Genomic DNA, 26,578 nt, shown 5'->3' with positions numbered 1-26,578 from the left:
AAACAAGCCTGCAGGAAGATGTCAGGCTGTGGCAGCGGAGGGGATGGTTGGGGAGCTCCGTTACCTTGCAGGTCGTCATCACAGAAGGATGCTTTCAGGCTGTGGAAATGCCTCCATTTCTCTTATTCCTTTCCTGCCTGAAGTGTGAGAAAGGAAGTATGAGGAAGGGGAGAATGGACCAGCTCTCTGTGGTGGTAGCTGAGTTTCGTTATGACGAAGGCTGCTCTTGGTACCCGCATGGGAACCCCCATCTTGGATGTAGCTGGAGGGTCCAGAAGCAGAATTAAACCATCCTTCAACAACTCTTGAATTCTGCCCCCTCCATCTTGGAGCTGACTGCTGGCTGGCAACAGATTGAAAGCTGTATTTGTCACTTGTCGTCATCTGAGGGAACATCTAGAATGCATCTGGTTTACGTCAGAAACCACAGAAGCAAGGCCGGCTGCTGGAAGCCGGGGCACTGGATTTCCTTGGTTGTTTCAAAAGCTGCTCGGATTCCTGGCAGTGCCTGTCAGCCTCTCTACTGAAAGACTTCTCTGAAGACTCTTCACCCATTGTTCCTCCCTTTCCTCCCCTCCAGGTTGCTATCTGCCTTATCCATGGCCTATTTCCAGAGGGTTTCTCCCTCTTCCTCCCATCCTGACATGCCCCCCAGTACGAGAGTGAGACGCGGGGTCCAGGTGGCTCAGCCTAGTCAGATCAGCTGCTGAGCAAAGCTGCTCCCTGGCAGCCACTATCAATACACAGTTGTCTAACAGGCGTATTGGCTGTGCCAGGTCTTAGTTATGTTGCAGCATACAGGGTCTCTGACCTTCACTGTGGTGAGTGGGATATAGTTTCCTAACCAGGGATAGAACCCGGGCCCCCTGCCTTGGGAGCATGGGGTCTTAGCCATTGGACCACCAGAGAAGTCCCTAGACTGTGTTTTTTAGAGCAGTTTCAGGCTTGCAGAAAAGTTGAGCATAAAGTACAGAGTTCTCATCTACTTCCCCTGTTACTAACATCTTGCTTGAGTGTGGCACATTGGTTGTAATCAATGAGCTGATATTGGAACATTATTTTTAATGAAAGTTAATGTTTTTTTAACTAGAGTACAGACTAAAGTCCCTCATTTACAATAGGGTGTATTCTTTGTGTTATGCATTCTATGAATGGTGACAAATGTGTGATGCTGTGTATCCACCATTGTATCACACACGACAGTTTCACTTCGCTCAGATGCTCTGTGCTCCCTTGTTCCTCCCTTCTTCTCTCTCTCTCATCCCAAACCCCTGACAGCGAGTGATCTTTTTCCACTGTCTCCATAGTTAGGTCTTTTCCGGAATGTCATGTAGTTGGAATCACACAGTCACAGTACATAGTCCTTTCTGATTGGCTCATTTCACTTAGGAACATGCATTTAAGGTTACTTCATGCCTTTTTCCAGTTTGAGAGTTCATTTTTCATTGTTGCATAATATTCCATTGTCTGAATATACCATAGTTTATCCATTTGCCTGCTGAAGGATATTTTGGTTACTTCCCCACTCCAGTACTCTTGCCTGGAAAATCCCATGGATGGAGGAGCCTGGTAGGCTGCAGTCCATGGGGTCACGAAGAGTTGGACACGACTGAGCGACGTCACTTTCACTTTTCACTTTCATGCATTGGAGAAGGAAATGGCAACCCACTCCAGTGTTCTTGCCTGGAGAACCCCGGGGGAGCCTGGTGGGCTGCCGTCTATGGGGTCGCACAAAGTCAGACACGACTGAAGTGACTTAGCAGCAGCAGCAGCATGATTGAGTAATTGTGAATAAAGCTGCTATAAATATTTGTGTGTGCAGCTTTCTGTGTGTGTGTGTACACATAAATTTTCAATCATTTGGGTAAATACCAACGAGCTTGATTGTCAAACCAAATGGTAAGACTATGTCTGGTTTTGCAAGAAACCACCAAGCTGTCCTCCAGAGTGGCTATACCATTCTATCAGCTGGTTCTGGTTCCTGCCCTACTTTGACTTGGACGAGTGATTTTTCTGGGCAGTGCTTTGGAAACACACTGAATATTCCAGGGATGCTGTCCACCTTCTTCTTCCTGTCATTTTCCTCTTCTTGCTAGAGCTAAACCATCTGAGCAGAAAACTTCCTCTTCCCTCCCTCTTTTCTTTTGCTTCCTATCTCTACCATCCTCCCACCCCAAAGTTAACAAGGTAGATGGGGACAGGCAGGAGCAGGCTTGGTAGGGGAATGCTACCATGCTTCCCCAGGGTGTTTTTTTTTTCTTTCTTTAAAATGATTTAAGTTGACACCACTGAGAGGTACATGGTGCTCTTCACCCCGAAACTGTGGGGTCAGGCGTGCCTTGTTCCTCACTGATGTGTCTCCAATCAGCAAAAGAAACTCTTCCTATAAGACTAAGTGCACTGGGGGCATTCACCGAGCAGCTTTGTATTGTGTGGCCGAAAGAACATCCATTGGCCAGAGGGAAATACTTCAGGGGCTCTGAAGTCAGGCAGTGGACTGAGAGGCAGTTGCCCTCCTCGCCACACCTCCCCTCCTTCCCTCTCCAGGCCCCCAGGAGTCAGTCTGGAGCCCTGAGACTATAAATCACTGGGTGCACGCTTGTTGGCAGCTCGTTGGTCTTGTTACTTTATAGCCTGGCTTCCTATTGTGCAACCCAGATGCTCTGGGTTATTATAGAGAAGCATACAGATGAACACAGAATGGAGGGAATTACTGAATGTCAGGGAAGGAAGCAGCCCAGTTACCTAAAGGTAGGCTGATCCTGCAGTCCGCTGAGAGCTCCCCCAGGCCGCTGGCAAGGCTTTCCTGAGCCACCCTGTCCATTCATGTACCGCCGGCTTGTTCTGTCTCCCTTGAGTTTTGGGTGCTTCTGCGCACATGCAGTTGGAGGCTGAATGACCTATAGTTGAGAGACTTTCCATGCCTGGGTCCATAATTTCTCGACAGGGTGCACTGTTAGCCTCTTAAGGAGGACAAGCTCCTGTGCATCACAGCAATTTACCATCCCTGCTCTTAACCACTAAATACCAGGAGAGCCCCCATGTCATTGTTGACAGTCAAAACCTACCCCACCAGTTACCAACTGCCCCCAGGACGCACTGCCGGTGGGCAGAAGCCCTGGGCTAGGGGTGGGCTGGTCAGGCTCTCCTAGTGAAAGAGGATTCCCTGAGTGCCTCTTACCCACTTCTCATCTGGGCCCTTCTCACAGCTAGCACCTGCTCTTCTCCTCCGTGCCCTTCTTCATCTCCTCTCTTCTCTTCCTCCTCCTCCCCCTCACTTTCAGGGGAGGAGGACTTAGACTTCTCCCCAGCCTGCTTTATGATGCAGGGCTCCAAGAACTTCAGGGTGTTTCCCCTTTAATTCTTGAAAATGCATCTTCTGGGGATTTGTGTCCTCATTTGAGCTTTGCTTCTCAATCAGCGGTCTTTATGCAGTCAGGTGAGTTCTCCTAAGGGGTTTTCTGGAGTCAGCCCCGAGAACCCAGAAGGTGACAGAGGCCTGATGGTGGCAATGAGCATTGGTGCAGGGCTGTCCCCTCTGTCCAGCCCTCCCCCAGCCCCCAAGGCCAACGCTACACTGATCTGAAATGTGGCCAAGTCCCACTGGTGTTTATCTTGGCTCAAACCCCAGCCTCGCCGTGCCTCCTGCAGGGTGGTTCTGAGGGTGTTCGAGCCGAGTGGTGGGAAGGATGAGTTTGTCATCATCACGTGGAGGAAATAGGGCAGAGTTCAAGGATTGCTTATGTTTTCACCTCCTCCCCTCTCGTAGCCTACTTCTAAGCCACTGGTGATGAGTGGTGTGCACTCATGGCCTTGACAGAGCTGAGGGATGGGTCCGCCTTTGTTGGGGCTGCCAACAGGCTACCTCTGCTGGGCTGAGGTCTGCACAGGCAGAGCCTCTGCTGACCCTGGGCCCCGAGGATGGCCATTTGGGCGCCACCACAAGGCCAGGGGAAGCTGGGACAGGGCCAGTGGGCCTCCGTGGAGGGGGCGGGGCTTGGTGTTTGATTCCTGAATTTGCTGGCAGCTGTGGGACCCTGGCCCTGCAGGGAGTGTCACTGCGCCTCCCACAGGATCCCAGCCCTGTGTCTGGTCCACTCTCCCATCCCTTCTTTCCTCAGGGACTCTGGGAAAGTCAAGCATGGCCCTCTGCACTGACATCTTGATGCCTCACATGAGGGTCAGTCGGCTGGAACAGGGTGTGAGCACCTCAGCTTGTCACAGCTTCCTGCAGCCTCAGAGCTCAGCGCTGGGAGAGTGAGTTGGTGATTCAGCAGCCAGGAAACTCCAGGAGAGCTCAGTCATACTTGCCCAGCTGCTCTGCAGTCCCCGTCGAGGCCCTTGGCCTGCTAGGACTGGAACAGGGCCTGTGCAAGAGGAAGTTTGCCTCAGTCCCCAGCCCTGGTCCAGGATCATTGATGAACCTTCCACTCTGCTTCCTCCTAATAAGAAAGAGCGGGGCATGGATGGGAGTGGGCACAGGGCCTGTTTCACCCAGAGGAGATGCTTGGTGCATCCTGGTTAACTGTTTTACAGAGATATTTTGCTCCTGTGTGCTGTCTGCTTTGCAGGGTGTGGGGGTGGGGGTCCTCTCAGACCACCATATTAGCAGGTAGCCCTGTGCTGTAAGGCTTTGACCTGGGTGCGGGTTGTGGGGAGCAGAGAGGAAGATGTGTGTGTAGCAGTGTGAGGCATTGCATCACACCTACCGGGCCTTAAGAAACAAAGGTTTCTCAACAATGCAGCACCCACCTGGTCCTACCGTGGTCTCTACGGCTTTCTCGTTTAGTCATTTCTTTTTCTTTTTAATTTATTTATCTTTAATTGAAGGATAATTATAATATTGTGTTGGTTTCTGCTATACATCAACATGAATCAGCCATAGGTATACATACGTCCCCTCCATCTTGAGCGTCCTTCCCACCTCCTAGCCCATCCCACCCATCTCAGTTCAGTTCAGTCACTCAGTGGTGTCCGACTCTTTGTGACCCCATGGACTGCAGCACCTCAGGCTTCCCTGTCCATCACCATCTCCTGGAGCTTGCTCAGACTCATGTCCATTGAGTCGGTGATGGCATCCAACCATCTCATCCTGTGTCATCCCCGTCTCCTCCTGCCTTCAATCTTTCCCAGCAGCAAGGTCTTTTCTAATGAGTCAGTTCTTTGCATCAGGTGGCCAAAGTATGGGAGCTTCAGCTTCAGTCCTTCTAATGAATATTCAGGGTTGATTTCCTTTAGGATTGACTGGTTTGATCTCCTTGCAGTCCAAGGGACTCTCAAGAGTCTCCTCCAGCACCACAGTTCGAAAGCATCAGTTCTTCAGTGCTCAGCCTTCTTTATGGTCCAGCTCTCACATCCGTACACAATTACTGGAAAAACCATAGCTTTGACTAGATGGACCTTTGTCAGCAAAGTGATGTCTCTGCTTTTTATTACACTGTCTAGGTTTGTCATAGCTTTTCTTCCAAGGATCAAGCGTCTTTTAATTTCATGGCTGCAGTGACAGTCTACTGTGATTCTGGAGCCTAAGAAAATAAAGTCAGCCACTGTTTCCACTGTTTCCCCATCTATCTGCCCTGAAGTGATGGGACTGGATGTCATGATCTTAGTTTTTTGAATGTTGAGTTTTAAGCCAGCTTTTTCACTCTCCTCTTTCACCCTCATCAAGAGCCACCCCATGTACTACCTGTTTATCCTGAGTCCCTGCAGTCATTCTTTACAATAATCCCGTGTGGGAGATGGATATCTTTCTCTCTTTTTCATAGTGAAGGAGACCGAGATGCTGGCAACAGGCCAAGGTTGCATAACTGCAAGGACTCAAGTTAGGACCTTAGTGGCGTGAGTCTGAGACACTGAGCTGAGTGAGGACAAGTCGTGTGCAGGGAAGGTGGCTGGTGCCTGCCAGGAATGGGTGGGCGGAGCCAAATAGAAAGGGGGTTTAGGACTAGGTTATGCGCCTAAAGTCTCTGGGCAGGACTTCAGATGGGCCTCTGTGAACAGAGTTTAGAGGGAAGGGGTCTGGTGGTCCAAGTGCTCTAGAAGCTCACTGGCAGAGGAGCAGAGGTGAAAATGCTTTGGTCAGAAAAACCAGTCAGGCAACTATTGTGAAGACCCAGAAGAGATGATGAGGCCTGAGTTTTGGCAATGGCAGTAGGGATGTAGAGGGATGGATAAGATGGGTGAGATGGAGGCAAGACTTGTGGGAGGTTTTGTGGCTTGGTGATGGGGCAAAGAAGAGGGAGGGGCCAATGATGGTATCTGGTCTTCAGCCCCACCTAGAACCAGAGAGGAGGAGTGGAGAAGGGCAGGAGACATGAGGTCTGAGGTCCAAGCCTTTGGAGAAGGTCAGGGTTGGAAACAGTGCTTAGGGCCTGGAAGTGGGAAAGTGTCAATGGGAATGTGGGATTGTGGGCTGGCTTTAGCAGCCCATACTCATCTGCCTTCCATGTAGTATGGGAGAGTCCATTTTCCTCTGACTTTGCATACTTTATTTCATTTTATTTAATCCTTTCAAGTCATGCGAGGAAGTGTTGTCCTTGTTTATGGATGAGGACACAGAGGCAAAGTGAGGTTAGATAACACAGCTAAGGTCTCACAGTTAAGGAGCGGCAGAGCTAGGGTTCGAACCCAGTCCTGACAGCAGGGCTCCTTTTTTCTCCGCCATAATAGACCCTAAGTTGGGATTAGAAAGTGGTACAGGGTTTCAGTGCAGACACCCATCTGCCTGTCTCTTCTACCTCCCTGATCCTGAAGGTTCAACCTGAACACTTTGGGTTTTCCCACCCACAGATATACAAACAGACATGGAAAATACCATGAGCATGCAAGTAACACTGGCTTATTTTCTAGGAGGTCGTAGTCATAAAGTATTGCCTTAGACTCATCAAGTTAGACTTTGCTGCTTCTGGCTACCCACGAGTCATTAGGAAGGGCAGCTGAGGGTCCCAAGCTCCTGGACTGTAAGCTTCGAATATATCTTCAAGCCCACGTCAAGACTGCATTGAAAATGTAGAAATGGAAAGTGCCCTTTTAGGTTCTAGTTTCGGATCTCTCCCATCTTCTGATATTCGATGGACATGCTAAATCGAAAGACAAAATTATAACAAACTGCGCACACTCGCTGAGGCAAGCACGCACAGCCTTTTGCCTGATCCTGGTTCAAGGCAAGCGATCCACCTGCACACAGAGCATCAGAATGAGGCCAAGTATGTCCATACCCCTCTTCCCCAGACAGATGGTTTAGAAAGATGCCAGCCCCATATCATCCCAGAAGTTAGGGACAGGGCTGACGCAACTCTGTCATTTAAACATAAAGAACCTGAGATTGAGAGCCGTGAAGGGACTTGCTAAAGGTGACACCACTCACGGACGACCCTAGCCTCTGGACTTATCTCCGTATCACAGCACATCTGGCTTAGATCCAGGAGAAGACTTTTCTAGAGTGTCTGTGTCCTTTGGCTGTGCTCCACAGGATAGGGGGAAGCAGAGGGTGGCTGGCTGGGCCCTGTAACATGAGCTGCCATGTCTGTCACTTACAAGCTGGGTGACCTTGGGCAAGTGACTTAATCTCCTACATCTGGACTTTCTCATCTCCAAACTGGGAGCTTGAACAGTACCTGCTCCTAGGACTGGCTTTGCGTACTGAATGAGACGATGCAGGGCATGTCGTAAGTGCTGAAATGTTGCTGCTATTACTGTTAATAACGCTCTTGGCCACTAGTCAGACGCCTGTGGTCTTCCCGCCCACTGCTGCGTACAGGTGTGTACTGGTTCACATACTGGTTCACATGTCTGTGGAGCTGTTTGGGTGCAGGGTCAGAACCTCACTTGGATGGGTTTGTCACAAGAGCTACCCACTTCCCTGCAGAGTTACCACCTGAAACCCAGCACTAACCATTTCAAGTAATTTCTCGATAAGACTCTCCTGGGGTAGCAAAGTTTAGTCCGTGTTTTGAAGGCAGAGTTCCAGATGCTGGGATGGAGAGAGAAAGAGCCCTCTGTCCCGTGAGCTGTTCGGCCCAAAGTGATTCATTCTGTGTCACATATTTCTAAACCCTCCTCGCCTTCCCCTGAGCTCTCCTGATCCCGTCCGGCCAGTTACTCCACACATTCCTCTGCTGCTTTGCCTGCCGTCCTCTGAAGCCTGTGTCACCGGTGTCTCTGTAAGCAGGGGCACTTGTGAACTGTCACCTTTTCCTTGGGGAGAAACTCTGCACTGGGGTGATTGAGGATGCCGCGTGGCTGCTTTCGATGTGACATTTATGGCCGTTCTCGCAGGAGGGTCAGGCACGGGTCTCCTGGTCTTACTGGTCCTGCCAGCTTCCCTCCTTGCCCCTGCCTGCTGTGTGTTCCCTTTTTCATCCTAATCACTTCTGACCCTGAAGCTAGCATCTGTACCTGGCTATCAAACCTCTTGCGTTGAAAAATACTAAGTCACACAATATTGCAGGTTTTGCAGTTAAAAATCCTGCCATATTTGTAGATAAATTTCAGGTGTTGGAATATAATTCATAAGAGAAAATACCCTAGAACCTGGTACCAAAAGTTACCTTAGTACCAGCAGACCCTGGGTTCCCTGTGACCCATTTCCACATATTTTTGTCCCGTACATGGCTGTTCATGGGTGTCACCTGAAGACCTCGAGCTGTAGGTACCATCCTCACTTCCTGAGCTTCTGCTTTGAGCCTCATGGCCCCGCAGTCCCAAGCATGGCAGGAGAGGAAGTGAGATCCTGGCTGCCCTCCACATGGCCACACTCGCTTTTGCCTGTCTCTCCACTGGTTCCTGCCCCTCCGCCTGCATTAGGTCATTCCCCGCGGGCCTTTCCTCACCAGCTCCACTAAAGCTAAGATATCTTTCATCCAAAAGGACCTGCTGCAACCTCTCTCCACCCTCCCCACATCTCCCTGATGCCAAAACCTCACCCTCATTCCTTTGCTCAGGAAGCCTGGCTTAGGGGATTTGAAAGTGGATGAGCTGTGGAGCCTTGATTTTTCTAGGGCAAGCAGCTGATCTACACAGTAGAGTAGGTGGGAGCCTGGAAGCAAATACCAGCTGTAGTGGAGGTGAGAGCAGGGCATGGTCACCTCTGCCGGGGTGGCCGGGGGCCTGACGATGCCTCTTCCAGGTCAGGGCCTTAGAGCTGAGTGTCTGCAGAGGAGGTGAAGTGGTCACCAGGCCGACAGGTAGAAGAGGATGGAGGGTGTCCCGTGCTCAAGGTACAGCCAGGTCCCAACCCCGTGCATGCACGTGGAGCTGCACAGACGGGGCATCCTGCTCTGTGGTCGGGTGTCCAGCATCCATCGGCAACATTTCCCCTTGGCCCTGACCTGTGAGCTCCCAGGTAAGTAGGATGTCCTCTCTCTGGCCATTCTTCCTGTTGGAAGCAGCCATCTGCATCCCGAAAGCTGAAGCGAAAGCTCTGTGGACCTTGTCCTTCCTGGAGGGCCGCCTGGGTTCCCTCTACCTCGAGGCTGGGGTCCGTCTTTCACAAGGTCTTTCTTCCATTACGTGTAGATTTTCCCCTCGCCGCCACCTCCCTTTACTGAGTTCACAATCTTGAGAGTTCCCTCGTTGGAGCTATTTAGACAAAATGGGATGGCAGGAGCAACCCAGAAGGGATTCCTGCCTGGAGGGAGGCTGGCTGGATGGCCTCGGGGCAGGCAAGGCCCGGCTTTGAACCTCAGGTGAGAGGCACCTGTAGCCTCTGAGTCTCCGTCTGAACTGTGCGTTGTCTCCCCAGGGCCACTGGCGGCGGTCATGCCTATGTCTGAACCCAAGCAGGTGCTCCAGGGAGGATTCCTGTGCCTCTGATGAGTCTCAGAGCCTGCCAAGGCCATGTGTTTCTGGCCTTCACATGGTCCAGCTGTTCCAAGCAAAGCCCAGGGGCCTGGAAGTCTGGGCAGCTGGGCTTATGGAGGTTATGCTGTGGGGAGTCTGGACGTTCACACCCTTGCTCCTTCTCGGTAGACCTTGCTCATAGTGGGGGGATTGGAGGCAGTGGAAATATCACAAGAGGCAACAGATGGAGCCTCTGGAAGAGATGGATCAACCTGGTGCCTAGGCCCCCTGAATCTGTTGTCTGGACTCTTTTGGTGGTCATAGCTGGTACCTTTCAGTGTGTCATGACAGCCCATGACAGAAGGACTGGTGTGTGGGTGGTCATTAAACACTGTCTCAGGCATAGGAGTTGGATAGACTTGAGTCTGAATTGGGCTGCAGGGACTTGGGCAGATTTCTCAACCTGTCTAAGCCTCAGTTTCCTCATCTGTAAAATGGGGGTGTTTCCATAGACTGGACCAGAAGGCAGGGAGGCTGGGAGGAGCCCTGTGTCATGGGTATGCTGCTGCTAAGTCACTTCAGTTGTGTCCGACTCTGTGCGGCCCTGGAGATGGCAGCCCACCAGGCTCCCCTGTCCCTGGGATTCTCCAGGAAAGAACACTGGAGTGGGTTGCCATTTGCTTCTCCAATGCATGAAAGTGAAAAGTGAAAGAGAAGTCGCTCAGTCGTGTCCGACTCCTAGCGACCCCATGGAGTGCAGCCTATCAGGCTCCTCGGTCCATGGGATTTTCCAGGCAAAAGTACTGGAGTGGGTTGCCATTACCTTCTCCAATAAGTAATAAGTGTCATGGGTATGGTGAGGGCTAAATAAGATAAAGCATGTAAAAGCCAAGTGGTGGGCCTGGGACTGCCACCTGCCCAGTAAGTGGCACCTGTGCCCCCGTGAGACGTGACAGAGGTCAGACCCTGTCTTTTGGATCTGGGACCCTCCTAGGGAGCCCACCACATGGTGAAGGAGAAGCAAAGGGCTCATCTCCCATCACAGGGCCCCTGCTGCAGTTGTGTCTAAACAGAAATTGCAGAGAGAGCCCAGGGCACCGAAGAGTTTTTCCATGGGACCGTGGCGGGTAACAGAAAGGAACTGTTCTTGTACTGCTCAACTTATGATTAAAAACCCAGTGTCCTTCCTCTGTGGAACATGGTGGTTTTGTAACCCCTAATTAGTTCCCGAAACATCTTTGCAAGTTCAGCAGCTGAGAGCTCCCAGGTAAGGAACCCAGGGGGTGGGATGGCAAATGGACTCGCCCCAAGGCTGAGGGAACACCTCTCCACACGCCCTGGATGCTGGGGAGCACCTCCGCTCTCTCCTGGCTGAGGTTGGACAGTGTTTGCTGTCTAGTCCAGGTTTTGCTTAAGCAGAGGTCAGCGTGCAGCCCAGGAACTGTACTGACTGACGGACGGACGGATGGATACGGGGCTGGGACGGAAAGGGGAAGGAGATGCATTTGTTCATACACTGTTTGTGACAGGCCAGTGGCGCTTCCTTTCAAGAGGTTTGTTTACAGAGCATCTGTGAGTCTTTCCTTTCGGTTCCACAGGTCACTGGCCACCTTTGGCCCCGAGTGGTTTGTGGTGATGCCAGTAAAATCAGCTTGTGACAGGTCCCCAGCTGACTGGGAGAAACCTCTGAGACTTTTCCTTGCTTTGGTAGGAAACCCTTAGTTTAGTGCTTGGTGTGTCGATTACACACTCGGCCTTTTAGGTAATGCCCAGGGGGGCCCTGAGACCTTGCTTCCAAAGGTAGTGTCTATTGGGCAGCAAGAAGGAATTACACAGGCCAACATGTGATTTCACTTTCTGTCCTCGTCCTCGTCTGCCACTGCCTCCTGGTCTCCCCCCACCCAACTCCAGCACCAAGTGTCAGGTTCGGGACTCTGTAGGAGTATTTGGGAAATTCATGCCAGGCCAGCAGTGAGAGCAGCCTGAAGCTTTTAGATATTTCTCAGGTCAAAGGCTTAAAAGGAAGTCCTGAGCAGATTGCCTTATCTGTTCTAAGCATGTTTCTCCCTTGAGAGTCAAGGGCTGGTGTGTCTACACCCTGAGAGATGGGGGAAAGGAGCTCTCACAGCCTGCATGGCAAGGGGTGTACTGTTCCTGAGCCTTGGGGTGGGGTCACAGCACAGAGGTTTGCCTCTTTCTGTGCTGCCTCTGGGCTAGCCTGCAGGCAGCCCGGCCTCATTGCGTGACCACCACGGCATGTTTTTGCAGTTCAGTTTTAGGGAATCATTCTTAGTTCATGCTGATTGCATAACTCCTAGAGGTTCCTTCTTCGACAGAATTGTGCTGCTCTGCTTCCTCTGGGGCTGTAACGTGCGGGCGCAGAAGGTCATCTGCTGGCCGGGGGTGGCTTTGGAAATATGCGACCCCTGTGGTCCCAGAGCCTCCTGCTCAAGTGGGCCCTGGGCTTGGGGGCTCATGCCCACACAGTCGCAGTCTGGACATACTTAATGGTTTTCCTTTCACATTATAAATGTGAAAGGAAAATGAAGTTCAATGGGACAGTGGGGTGTGTGCAGGGCCCTGGGGCCTTGGCTCCTGTGATCCCACCTACTGCCACCTCCCTGCCTCCCCTGGGTGGGTTCTCACCCCTGCCACCTGGGACCTGGACACCAGAAAGGCTGGAATGAGATGTGTGCCCCTCCTGGGTAGGGCATGGTGGCAGCTGCCGCATCGAGGCTGGTAGCCCAGCTGCGTCTCTGTGGAAGACGGACATGGGCGAGCCTCTCCTCTCCCCTAATCCACGTACCCCCGGGTAGATGTTGTGACACCCTCAAGGTCACCTGCCCACGGTGGGTTGGGGCAACTGGTTTCTGGGAAGAAGAAACCTCTGCCTGGCTTCCCTGCCCCCAGCTGGGTCTCTTACATCCGCACATCCATCCCTCTTTTGGCGGACCCAGCTGTCTGGGATCCCGTGCACGCCTGGGTACTGTTGCTGGGGCCCAGGGTGCCTCTGGGGAGCTGGGCTCACCCTGCAAGTCTCCTCACACCCCAGAGAGAGCAAGACCAGAAAGAACACGTAACAAGTATCATGACATGCTCAACATCATGTACATACTTAAAGCCACTGAACTATGCGCTTAAAGAGAGTTAAGATAGTAACTTCTGTGTATATTTTATCACAATAAAACATATCTATAAGGTGTTTTAAAACAAGAAACATCATGACAAGTGGAGAGAGAGAGACCAGGAAAGAAAAAGCTTGAGATTTTAGTAATGCTAATAGGCACTTTTTTCCTGCTTTTTGCACAAAGGGTCCCACTTACTCATTTTGTACTGAGCTTCCCTGGTGGCTCAAGATGGTGAAGAATCTGCCTGCAATGTGGTAGACTAGGGTTTTATCCCTGGGTTAGGAAGATCCCCCGGAGAAGGGAATGGCAACCCACTTGCCTGGAGAATCCTCATGGACAGAGGAGCCTGGTGGTCTACAATCCATGGGGTTGCAAAGAGCTGGACACAATTTAGTGACTAAACCACCACCACTCTGTATTATGTTGCTTCGACTGCCTGTTGGCCACTTTGTAAAACTATCAACTCTTTCCCTTGAGAAGGACCCATCCTTGAAGGCTGAGAAGTTGGCTGCTGGCCAGACTCTCACCTGTCTTCTTTTCTTCCTCTTCACAGGTATTTTCTTGGCCGTGTGCCAGGCCCTGGAGAACAGCACATCCGCCCTGAGTGGTGAGTCCCATCCCATCCCCTCCACGTGGGGTGGTGTATGGAGAACGGATGGGAGCAGCCCCTGGCTGCTTTGTGGAGCCTCTGCTACAAGCTTCCCCCCGGCCTCCTGCCTGCTGAGCTCCCATGCATCTGCCTCCTGCACGTTGTCCCAGGGCCTGGGGAGTGCTCCTGGGAGGTCTTAACCGCCGGTCCACAGCGACCGTTCCCTGCTCGCCGAGGGTGCGCCCTCTCCCAGCTCTGATCCCAGCACAGTCCCTGTAGGCAAGGGTGCTGGCAAGCTGAGCCTCATAATCCATCTAAAGAAGAACCCAGAATCCTAAACCCTCTTGTCTCCTTCTGCCTGGGAATCTTTGTTTAGTTATTAATACTTTCTAGTTTCTCCTTGGACATTTGTAGTTGCATTTCTTTTTTTGCATTTTGAGATCCTGGGTCAACAGATTGGAAAGTTGGGAAACGTTGGTGGCAAACTACTCGTGGGCAGAGGCTGACAAAAGCGTCCCCTGCGACGTTTGCTCACAGCTCTTAGCATTTGTCCATGTGCACTTTTTTATACAATTAGTTGTGGTGAAGAAGTGATTTGGGTGCCTGCTTTTTAAATTCAGGGTTTGGAGTTGTGCTTTTTTCCATGTGGCTAGAATGTCTTGAAATGTATCCTTTTAAAATGTCATAATGTTTCATTCAAGTGGACACGTGTTACAATTAGGCTTTTCCCATGGGATATTTTTGTTGTCTTCAGTTTAAATTATAATGCTCCTTCTTGATGCCTAGAAACTATTTCCTTCTTTTGGATTCTTTCCTTGGGACATAGCTCTAGGAGCAAGAGTGTATATTTACGTCTCTTGTAACAAACTGCTAAGTAGCTTTCCAAATGAATTGAGCTGGTTTTTATGTCAGCAGTGTACCAGTCTGCCAGTTTCTCTGTTCGCTCGTTGCTATAATGTTCCCATCTGTTACTGCAGTGGCCCCCACTGCGTCTCCCTAGTTATTTCAGGGAGGTGCCAGGGCAGGAGGTGGTGCTCTGTATTCATACATCCTCAGACCACCACACAGTGTTCCTGGTACTTAGCTCTTCTCCAAAGCTTTCCATCCAAACATAGTAGATGCTGCTGCTGCTCCCACTGGATACTAGCGCTTCTGCAACCCCACAGTCTCCGCCCGGAGCTGTTCTCCTTGATGCACTTGAACCCTTAAGGTGTCTGATGCCACAGAAGAAACTGCCTCTTGCCCTGTGTGTTATACTTCGTTGGGACTGGGGGTGGAAGCGCCCGTCCGTTCCAAAGCAGTGCGTTGGCAGTCCAGGGTCTACTCGAGTTTCCATGAAGTAGTTCTTTCACTTTTTAACTACTTCCCCCATCACAAACGGCTCAGATGTGCATATACAGGGGGGAGGGGATAGCTTTGTGACCCTTGCTAGTTTCACAATTGACCCAGCCCTCATCCTGGGATGCATTTACCCTCCGGGTGCACCCCCAGCCCATCGTGGTCCTCACTGTAGGACCTGGTGGGCCAACAGCCGGGTTCTCCTCTGAGTCACTTGTAGGTGACAGTTTGTGGTGATGCAGAGGCTGATGCTGCCCCCAGGGAGACGGTTATCTTACCCCCTACTCCCATTCCATCCATCACACAGGAAAGCTAGGGGATGTTGTACCTGAGCCAGTCCCCTTAGGGGCCTGCCATGGCTCCTGCTGAGGCCCCTTAGGGTTCCCTAGGCTCTTCTGGGCAGACGTGGGAAACCTGTGATGTTTATCCAGAAAATGATATTTATCCAGAAAATGCTTGCTGCGGTCATGACCGACCTCTGCTCCGTGTTTCTTTTCTGGCCTTGCTTCTGTGAGACGGTCTCAGGTTGATATCGGACATACTCTCCCCCTGAGGACTTAGGTTCAGAAAACAGTAGGTGGGCCTGCCCGTTTGCACACAACCCTGTAACTGGCTGAGTGCTGCTCTGTGGCCCAATGTGGTGGGTGAGAGCTGGGGTAGAGCCACACCTTCTAGTGTGCAAGGGGCATTGAGATCTTGGTATTGGTTGGTGACATGTGGGAGCGGGCAGGGGGCCCGCCAGTCTGGCCTCTTGCACTGCTCTCTGATGGGTCACTTAGCTGTGGTACTTGTGCCCCAGAGAGGTTAATGGAATAGTTCTTTCCATGTTCGCTTGCTCTCTGCCCTGCCCTGCTGGACCAAGATATGAATCCAGAGAGAGCTGGGTTAGTTAGTAGACAAGTCCAAATGGTGATGGCCATGTCAGAGCCACTTGTCCAGGAGCTAGGGCTTTGTGACTAAATCAGGCTTGTTTGCTCAACTTTCTTTCCCTTTAGGGTGACCTTCCCATTTTCTGGAAGACTCCCCAGGCCCTTGTAGGCCTTGCCCACCCTACCCGAACTCTGTCCTCTCCGGACATGGCTGAAATCTTGTTGTGGGTACAGCTCAAACTGGAGACCCCACCAGTCACACCCACTACACTAGCATTGAAATATATGTGTGTTTACCTCTTGGCTAATTCAGCAAGCAAAACTATTTGTTAATGTTTATAATATAAATCTTCATACATAGAAAAGAAGAAATAATAGCAACATCAATCCCCATGTATCCATCACCCAACTTCAACAACTAGCATCTCTCTGCCATTTTTCCTTCATCTATTTTCTCACCTTTTTGAGTTTGCTCTTTGTTGGTGTAGTTTGGTCTAACTAAATAGCGAGATCTCTCTCTCTCCACACACACACACGCACCCACACACACATATATGTGTATGGATTCTCATGCAGGCTAAAGTTTGAGAACCACTGTGCTACTATAATTTAAATTTTTTTTGGATTGGAACCTGTAGTGATAAATGCATTTAAAACAGTATCCCACTACCATCCATATTACATTCTCTCTATTTATATGACTGCAACCAAATTTCCATGAAACAATAGTAACCCTGAATATAGGTTACTGTGATGTTTTCTTAGATTAGAAAACTGTTATGTTTTCTAATCTGTACCATCTCATTCCATTTCATTGAGAAATATGAGTCATAACTCCTTAAATTAATTTTACAATCCACTAATGTGCTATGACCTGCAGTATGAAGAACACTGATCTCATGTCCTGTCCTGTGCTACAGAGGCTGGGATATTAAAATCTATGTTCTGAAGACTCCCTTGCAAACTGTGACACTGAAAAACAGGCTAAAAAATTTATTCAAAATTTAGAAATAGACAAAAGGATGACTACATATCTTTGCAAAGTCATACTGGGATATTGGCAATATACTTATTGCCTGAAGGTCAATTCTTTTTAAAATTAATTTATTTACTTATTTATTACTAATTCTTTAGGTCAGTGGTTCTCAAACTTTCATTAAGCATCAGAATGCCCTGGAGGGCTTTTAAACCCATAATGCTGCATCTTATCCCAGAGTTTCTGATTCAGTAGGTCTTGAGTGTGGCTTAAGTAATTGTATGTCTAACAGGATCCCAGTGATGCTGGTGCTGTTGGTCTGGGGAGCACACTAGAATCATTGCTCTAGAGTAACATACCTGCGCCCTGCCACGAGTTGGGACTGGGTGCAGAGTGCCCTTCTTCGTAGGACATGGGCACGGCCTGAAAGGCGGCCGCCCCCTCACGGGTCACGCACCACACATTCGTGGGGAACGTGGTGCTAAACCATTGATAGATGACCTGCTTCTGGGTGGCGTTTCATACTAGTGAAAGTCAGCCCTGGACACAATGGTTTGAAAAATAAAGAGAAGAAGAGTATTTTAAAAAGAAGGATTATTTTTCTTTAATAAAAATTTTTAAAAATAAAAAAATAGAGTAACATGCCATTGCCTGATTTACTATTTATTAAGGTGAGGATTCTGCACAGTTGCAAGTTAACTTGTAGAAGTTGCCAGTGATTTCTGTCAGTAGAAATACAAATAATTGCTGTCCCATGAAAAAGATAATTTCAATAGTTTTATTCTCTTGTAAGACATTCACCTGTTTTATATTTCAGCAATTTAGCGATCTTATTTCAGCATTCTTCCTTTCAGTGACAGTACATACTAGTCTCTCAGATCCTTCTTTGAGCTAGCATTAATACATACTTTCATTAACAAGTTAAATAAATCTTTGTGTTAAAATAAACTTTTACATGCATAACAACAACAAAAAAACAACATAATCCATTTCTCTTGTGACTATTACTTGTGTCTAACAGATAAGAACTTTTAAAATGGAACCATAGTTCAGTTACACCAACAAAAGCAATAGTAATTCTTTTTTATTAGATTCTTAAATATGGAGGGTAGATGATGCTGAACTCAAATTTGTGGCATTTTATTTAATTCACATTGCCTTTGATGTTTTCATATTTTGCTTTCTAGTTATATTTCCTTTCAGGTCAACACTGCTTTTATAAAATGTACTCATTTGTATACTGGGTGACTGACTTTCACATCTAGGAGTGAAGGCAGTGAAGGGAGTCCCTCCTAACCCTTATGCTCTGGAGGTTGGTGGGCTCATTTACTGAAACTATCTAGGTGTGAAGATGGGTAATTTTAGGATAGAAGCTACGAGAGCTTCACCACATGCAGATCTCTTCACTCTGAGAGTTAATTGCAATGAGAAATAGTAATGAACACAAGAAGGTTTTCGTACATTCCTGATTGATGGTGCTGGAACAAAGGACTGCAGACTTACTCAGAATTAAGCTCTAACATTTTGATGGAGCAGCATAGACAGAAAATTGCAAACTCCATATGCCAATCAAAAGTGGAATATGAACTTGAAGGAACAGGGGCTGATCCCATGTGGCATTCTTGTGCTTTCCCCCCAAAAAAGTCCCGTGGTCTCATGACTTCATAGTTGCTCTTGGCTTTCTTGTTTGAGATTTCATTGGCTTCTTTCAATCCTCCTTTTTATAACCCCCCAAATGTGGAGGGTAGATGATGCCAGAGGCATGGAAACTGGCATTATTATCATCAGAAATGCTTCTCAGACATTTGCTTCGGGTGGGACATTGGAGGGATACATGCCTCAGGCTGGAGGTTGGGAGCCCTGCGTGTTAGACCCATCTGGTCTCAGTTCTGCCGTGTCCTCAGGCAAGTTATCATCTGGTTCCTGTTTGGATGTTGGCCTTGACTTAGGAATGACCTGTGAAGTTTTTCACATGACCACTCTGATGGACTGATGGAGACTGCTTAGAAAGCTTTGATGAGGATTTTGAAGGCAGCCTTCAAAGTATCATTTCAGTTCAGTTGCTCAGTCGTGTCCGATTCTTTGTGACCTCATGGGCTGCAGCACACAAGGCTTCCCTGTCCATCACCAACTCTCGGAGCTTACTCAAACTCATGTCCATCAAGTCGGTGATCCTATCCAACCATCTCATCCTCTGTTGTCCCCTTCTCCTCCTGCCTTCAGTCTTTCCCAGCATCAGGGTCTTTTCCAATGAGTCAGTTCTTTGCATCAGGTGGCCAAAGTATTGGAGTTTCAGCTTTGGCATCAGTCCTTCCAATGAATATTCAGGATTGATTTCCTTTAGGATTGACTGGTTGGCTCTCCTTGCAGTCCAAGGGACTCTCAAGAGTCTTCTCCAACACCACAGTTCAAAAGCATCAATTCTTTGGCGCTCAGCTTTCTTTATAGTCCAACTCTCACATCCATACATGACCACTGGAAAAACCATAGCCTTGACTAGACGGACCTTTGTTGGCAAAGTAATGTTCGGAATGTATGGCGGTGGTCAAACTTGCCATGACCCTCAGATACGCTGGTGGTGGTGTGACTGCCCTGTGTCTCGTTCTCTTGGAGCCAGATGCTACTTTACATTTCAGGTTCTAACATTACGGGCTTTTCAGGTGGTGCGGTGGTAAAAAAATCCACCTGCTAATGCAGGAGACGCAAGAAACTTGTGTTCAGTCCCTGGATTGGGAAGATCCTCTGGAGTAGGAAATGGCAACCTACTCCAGTACTGTCACCTGGAAAATTCCACAGACAGAGGAGTCTGGTGAGCCTCAGTCCGTGGGGTTGCAAAGAGTCAGATGTGACTGAGTAACTGAGTGTGTGTGCACGCATGCATACACACACACACAGGCTACGTTGTAGTTGCTGGACAACTTCTCTGTCCTTGTCTCCAGCACAAAGGTGACCCCACAGTGAGAGCCTCGCAGTGACAGACGGCAACCACAGCTGACTGCTTAGTGTGTGATTTAGAAAATCATTGCTCTAAGAAGTCGGTGGTCTGCGGGCCAGGACAGAAAATTTGTATCTGGTTGGTTGTCAGTTTGTAAAGCTTGCAGAGGAACATTAGCTGGAGGCGAGGTGAGGATGCCAGCACCTGCAGCTTAGAACCTCACACCTTCGTGAGGAAAGAGTCACGGCCTGTCTTCAAAGGCAGCTTTTCATGCCCCTCACTGGGGACAGAATGCACCCTGGTTAAGTTGTTGGGTGGCTGCTTGCTTAACCCTGCACCATGTTGCCTCGTTCCCAGGCTGCCCATCTGGTTCTCATATTTTCATGAGACTCATTCTAATGATTCAGGGGTGTGGTGAGGGCCTTGCTCAGACACCTGGGAGCCAAGCTCCTACTGTTCTTTGCCTAATTCCTGGTTGATTCAGGGTGGTTCTCTAAACCTCTGAATTTCTGCTCCTTCCTCTAGCCTGTGTCTACTGACACCCACTTGGAACCAGGCAATGTTGGAAACCTTACTTAATTTAGCATCTGGGAGACTTTTCAAAGGTGATGATGAAAGACCATGGAACATTCATGGTGGCGTCATTCAGAGGGATGGTCCCTCTTATCAGCTTGCATGGGGAGACGGTGGTCGGATTTGGTGGGGGCTTTGGGTTTAACTGTTAAGGGCAAGTTTGGGCTGGGGGTGTGGAGGGAGGGCAAATCAGATTATAGGGAGCAGTCTTTGAAGACACTACTTTGTTTGGAAAACAGGTAGAACACAGGTCAGCCAGCAAGCCAGGGATCTGGTTATTGCTCACCTCGCCTAACAAAAGCTTTTCAGAACTGCAACCTGCTTCCCCGTTCCATTGTCTGGAGTTTTCCCACGTGGGGCTGAAGTCATTCTAAAATTAGCAAGCTCACGTGTTCTGCCCAGGTACAAGGTTCACAGTTCCAAATATGTGCCTGTAGCACAAGAGACTTGGTATGATTTCATTAGGGGCTAAAAACACAGACAGCCGGTGTGGGGACTAGCTCACTGTGGAGGACGCTTAGAGGAGCATGGAGCCTCAGGAGAGAAAGAGGGTGTGTTTCTCCTTTCCTTTCTAGGATTTCTGCTTGTCACACAATTCCTCATTTTACCTTCTACTTTTTGCAGAGGAAACTGTGCTGGGTCAGAAGGCAGGTTGCTCAGAGTAGTAGACACACCACAGAATGTGGAATCCAGGATCATAATTCTGACTCACTAGCTGGGTGACATTTGTAGTGCTCTTAACCCCAGTTCCCCCCTGGATAAAGTTAAGGACTTGGATTAAGGCAGTGTCTTTTCAAACCGTGAGTCACAAAATCGCTCTAGTGGGTCACAACCAACATTTTTTTAAAATGCGATTGAAGAAATTAGACTAGAGAATTTCAGAGTGCATTACGTGAAGGAAAGTCAGATAATGTCTCATAATACTCTCAGTTAGTCATGGATTTATATATTGGCATTCTGCATTTGTTTACTTGTGTAAGCCGCACCCATATTGCATCCTTTATAATTTCCATATTTGGTTTCTTCAGTGTAATAATTCAGATACTTGCAGAGTAAGCACCTTAAAACTTTGCAGACCTGTACATTCCCCTCCACACCTAGTCTTTCATAGCTATCTTATTCACCCCTAAATTGACAGCAATACTTTTCACCTTTATCAACTGTTTCCAAAACACTGCACTTGAAATAAAAACAACAGCTCTTTCCTTATGCATAGATATTTCATTAGTATATGTAATATGTAGTTATGTAAATACAGTAATGAGTGTGATTGACATGAGCAGGTTTGGGAACAAACACATGTGTTGTCTTGGTAAATAAATATCTTCACTGTTAAAAACAGAAAAGGGTGGTAAACTAGTGTAGCCAACTGATTGAGCTTTTGTGTGCTGAGGACACTGGTATAGATGTTTTAACAAAGGAATGGAGAGGATGGATGGGGTAAATCAAGGCCATGGTTTAAGCTGAGCTCAGATAAGTGAACATCTACCAGCTTTGAAAAACCAGAGTGAGTGACACAACTCCTGGATTTCTAAAAATCAAGGCCTGTAGGAGCTTACTGTTCTCCTACTCTTTAGCTCTTGACTTTTACTTAGCACCCACTTATTAAGTACTACCTTCTACCAGGCATTGTGCTGGGCCCTGGAGATATACATGAGAAGTCAATATGAGCCCTGCCATCAGAGGGCATAGAGTCAGGCCAGTGATGTTGATGATTTTTACATCTCAAAGAAAATCATGAACACAGAACAGGTGATCCACCATATGGATTTCTTTGAAGAAAACACCCGCCTCTACTATATTCAGACTTCCCAGTTTTAATCCAAGTGCCAAACTGTGTACTTTTTCTTTTCTTCAATAAATTGCTTCTTGCTGAGTTTGGCTTGTGATGCCGAGCTGGTTTTCCATCTGATTGATCACTCTTCTGGGCTATGGTTGTCCTCTATGAAGCTGGCATAAAGGGCATCTTCTGGCAGGCACCTTATATAGCAGGAGCAGAATCTAACCACACCTCAGCCAAAAGAGTCAGCCTGCAGAGAACCACAGTAGCAGTAGTAGTCGGGCCCGTGGTCTGTGGCCATTTACTCTGTACCTACAGTGAAGATTATCCTAACACCAGCTCGTTCCATCTCTGTACCTCTTAACTCAGAGTCTCAAGAGAGAGAATTGCACCGGTGTGTCCCCTTTGGTCCGAGTGGTCGCCCAGCAGCTGTGGCAGGGTTGGGGGTGGGGGTGGGGGGAAGGCTGCAGGTAACAAGATGCCAAAGAGCAGGGTAGGCCTTGTACAGGGCAGAGTCCCTCAGGGGACCTGGAGGGGGCAAAGACCAGCATTCCTGGTCCAGACCAATTCTTTGAGTCATTCATTCAGTCAGCAAAGGTTTATTGAGCACTTACTATGTGCCAGACCTTGATGAGAACAAAATCTCTGTTCTCAAGACCTTATACTCTACTGGGAAAGATAGACATACTATTATATTTTAATCTACCAAATTGGCATATTTTTGAGCATGGCAACTCTGAGTGCTGGTGTGTGTGAGGTGAGACAACTATGTATATTGCTTATGGGTATGCCTGTTGGCTTTCTGGGAAAGAGTTTAATATTAATTGGGAACTTGATTCCTTAGTATTTGTAAGAACCTTATAATTGTCCATGCCATGTGATCCAACAATTACACTTTTAGCCATCTGTTTTACAGAAATAACCAAGGATGTTAGGTTATTATCCACTGTAGTAAAATACAGCCAGTTTAAATGTCAGCAAGAGGGAAATAGTTATGGGACAGGTGATTAGATTTTAAATAAAAGCCCTTTAAAATCATGCTGATGAAGAATATTTAATGATATGGGAGAAAAGGTTCTATATAAAATTGAATATAATATCTCATGTAAATAAATAGAAAAAGGTGTATATAAAATTGAATAGAACATCTCAATTTTATACACTGTACACACAGATGCAAAAATAAAAGGCAAGCATCATATAGTATTAACATTAATTATCTCTGATGCCTCTTCATGAAAGTGAAAGAGGAGAATGAAAAAGCTGGCTTAAAACTCAACATTCAGAAAATGAAGATCATGGCATCTGGTCCCATCACTTCATGGCAAATAGATGGGGAAGCAATGGAAACAGTGACAGACTTTATTTTCTTGGGCTCCAAAATCACTGCACATGGTGACTGCAGCCATGAAATTAAAAGACTCTTGCTCCTTGGAAGAAAAGCTATGACCAACCTAGACAGCATATTAAAAAGCAGACATATTACTTTGCCAACAAAGGTCCATCTAGTCAAAGCTATGTTTTTTCCAGTATCCATGTATGGATGTGAGAGTTGGAGTATAAATAAAGCTGAGCGCCAAAGAATTGCTGCTTTTGAACTGTGGTATTGGAGAAGACTCTTGAGAGTCCCTTGGACTGCAAGGAGATCCAACCAGTCCATCCTAAAGGAAATCAGTCCTGGGTGTTCATCAGAAGGAGTGATGCTGAAGCTGAAACTGCAATACTTTGGCCACTTGATGCGAAGAACTACTACTATTACTACTAAGTCGCTTCAGTTGTGTCCGATTCTGTGTGACCCCATAGACGGCAGCCCACCAGGCTCCCCCGTCCCTGGGATTCTCCAGGCAAGAACTAACTCATTGGAAAAGACCCTGGATGCTGGGAAAAATTGAGGGCAGGAGGAGGGGACAACAGAGGATGAGATGGTTGGGTGGCATCACTGACTCGATGAACATGAGTTTGAGCAAGCTCCGGGAGTTGGTGATATAAAGAGAAGCCTGACATGCTGCAGTCCATGGGGTCGCAGAGTCGGATACGAGTGAGCAGCTGAACTGAACTGCATGGGAATATAGCTGATTGTAATTTCCTCTGTACTTTCCTGTTTTTTCCTATCCTGTCTACAGTGAGCATTTTTAATACTATAGTCAGAAATAAAAGGAGCTACCTTTTTAAAAAGACAGAAAAGGCCGTGGCTGACGTCCTGCCCTGCAGGTCTGTTGGCCCGTGTGAGCTGACTGCAGGCCGTCACGAGGCGCAGGCAGTGCTGCTGTTTGTGGAGCAGAGGGACCTGCCACTCTGGCCTGCATGCTTGGCGCCCACCTCCAGGGACCTTGCTGTCTGCGGAGGTTGACCCCAACAGAATACTTGCCAGTTCACCTCCAAGTTCTAGGGATACTCATCCAAACTCTCCTTTGGTGGCCCTTTGGCTCCTAAATGCTGATCCATTCTTTTTTTTTTTTTTAAGCTGTTAATTTTATTTATTTTTACTTTTTTATCTTTAATTGAAGTATAATTGCTTTACAATGTTGTGTTGGTTTCTACTGTACAACAATGTGAATCAGCTCTAAGTATACATATATCCCCTCCCTCTTGAGCCTCAGTCTCATGCCCCCCAAAATACCTCCCCTCTAGGTCATCACAGAGCCCTGAGCTGAACTCCCTGTGCTAAACAGCAGCTTCCCACTAGCTCTGTGTTTTACACATGATAGTTTATATATGTCAGTGCTGCTCTTGCAATTCCGTTCACTTTTATCTCTGGGTTTCAGTGGAGAGGTTGGGCTTTTCTGGGCCCCCGGCCCTAGAGTCAAGTCTCCAGATAGAATGTGAGCACTGTGGAATTGGACAGAGTTCAGACTCTCCCCCTGCCCCTTACTAGCTGTGAGACCTTAAGCAAATTGCCTAACCTCTGTGTACCTCAGCTTCCTTATCTATGAAAGAGGAATAATGATGGGACCTGCTCTTAGGGTTGTTGTGAGCATTAAAAGGTGACATGTTAAACACCTGCAGCTGTGTGCACACACACTTGGGTACTGTGCTGCTCCTCTTATTGTATCATTGGTGATGCATGGATCCCGACGCATGTCTGTGTCTTCATGGTGCTTTTATCCCCGGCAATCTGGTTGTCAGGCAGTGGTTCTCATGTTCCAATGAGCAGAAGAGTCATCCTGCTGATTGTTAAAATGCAGATTCCTGGACTTTCATCAGCCTGTGGCCCAGAAATCGGCACTTCTGATTTTCAGCAAAATGTGGTTAAGGCCCAAGGGAAAGAAGCTGAGTGGTAGATACATGCCCTTGTAGGCTGAGAGGCTTTCTCCTTAAGGCAGCAACCTCATCCCATCCCTGGAATTCTTAATCCACTTTGCTGGACAGAGCTGGTTTATGGGAGTCTGTGAAATGTTTGTGTTCCAGGACTAACTTTCTAGCATCCACCCAGAAGCTTGGTAAGATGATCCAACACCTCAGAACTTGGGCCATCACCTCAAAGCATCCCCTTTCTCTTTATCCTAAGCTTCCCCTTTCTCTTTATCCTTGCTGTGATGAAATGATGAACACAGTGGCTGTGGGGTAAGGCTTCAGCTTTGTTTTCTGAGAGCCTGACCCAAACTGCCTGCTTCTGAGTTTGGGTAACAGCCTTGAGTGTCTAGTTATTTACTAATGGAGGACCTTTAGCTGTTTCACACCCCTTTCTCCACCTTTCCTATCATGTAGGATTCATTTATGCAGGAGTCAACCTCTCTTCCTGGTGGGTTTCCCTGGTGGCCTTCCCTGGTGGCTCAGAGGATAAAGCATCTGCCTGCAATGCAGGAGACCCGGGTTCAATCCCTGGGTTGGGAAGATCCCCTGGAGAAGGAAATGGCAACCCACTCCAGTATTCTTGCCTGGAGAATCCCATGGACAGAGGAGCCTGGCGGGCTACAGTCCACAGGGTCGCAGAGAGTCGGACAGGACTGAGCGACTTCACTTTTTTTTTTAGCTGTTTTGATGGAGCCAGGTTCAGATGTCCTCCTTAGCAGTGCAGTAACTGTTCGTTCTGAATCTCTTTTCTCTCTAAGTATAACAGAAGGTGATTTCACATGTCTGATCATTGTATTGTTAGGCTGCATTGACTAAAGTGTTTCTTAAATACCGAAACGTGCTAGTACAAATCAAGGGGGAAAATGGATAAACAAAATAGAATGGGGGGGCTCAGTTTCACTCACATCGATGCCATAGAGCTGGGGTTCAAAGAGGGATGCTTTTCTTCCCAGTTGTCATTTAGCAGCCTGGCTGGGAAGCTCTCTTTCTAGGCCTTTTTTGTCCCAACTACTGGGGGCTTGCGGCTTCCCTGGGAGCTCAACTGGTAAAGAATCCACCTGCAATGCAGGAAACCCCAGGTCGATTCCTGAGTCGGAAAGATCCCCTAGAGAAGGGATGGGCTACCCACTCCGGTATTCTTGGACTTCCCTGGTCATTCAGACGGTAAAGAATCCCCCTGCCGTGCGGGAGGATTGAACCCAAGGTTCAATCCCTTGGGTTCGATCCCTGGGTTGGGAAGAGCCCCTGGAGGAGACAGTTCACTCCAGTATCCTTGCCTGAAGAATCCCCATGGACAGAGGAGCCTGATGTGTTGC

The 26,578-nt window shown here is 48.3% G+C and overlaps 1 protein-coding gene across 4 annotated transcripts in view; it reads left to right on the top strand.

The window, feature by feature from the left end:
• The window catches only part of TGFA (transforming growth factor alpha), a 118,745-nt gene that overhangs the window by 24,141 nt on the left and 68,026 nt on the right, over nt 1–26,578 (top strand). For 3 of the 4 annotated variants that reach the window (XR_011466118.1, XM_005904301.3, XM_005904302.3), the window contains exon 2: nt 13,462–13,515. The exons of the other annotated variant lie outside the window; for it this stretch is intronic. Coding sequence is in view for 2 of the 3 variants with exons in the window: in XM_005904301.3 (XP_005904363.2) it covers nt 13,462–13,515 (54 nt within the window). In the remaining variant the exon portion in view is untranslated. The remainder of the gene's footprint in view (nt 1–13,461; nt 13,516–26,578) is intronic. 4 annotated transcript variants of the gene reach the window in all.

The sequence above is a fragment of the Bos mutus genome, chromosome 11 (genome assembly GCF_027580195.1).
Source record: "Bos mutus isolate GX-2022 chromosome 11, NWIPB_WYAK_1.1, whole genome shotgun sequence".
NCBI lineage: Eukaryota > Metazoa > Chordata > Mammalia > Artiodactyla > Bovidae > Bos > Bos mutus.
Note: the sequence above shows the minus strand (reverse complement) of the source record. Positions and strands in the feature narration are given on the sequence as shown.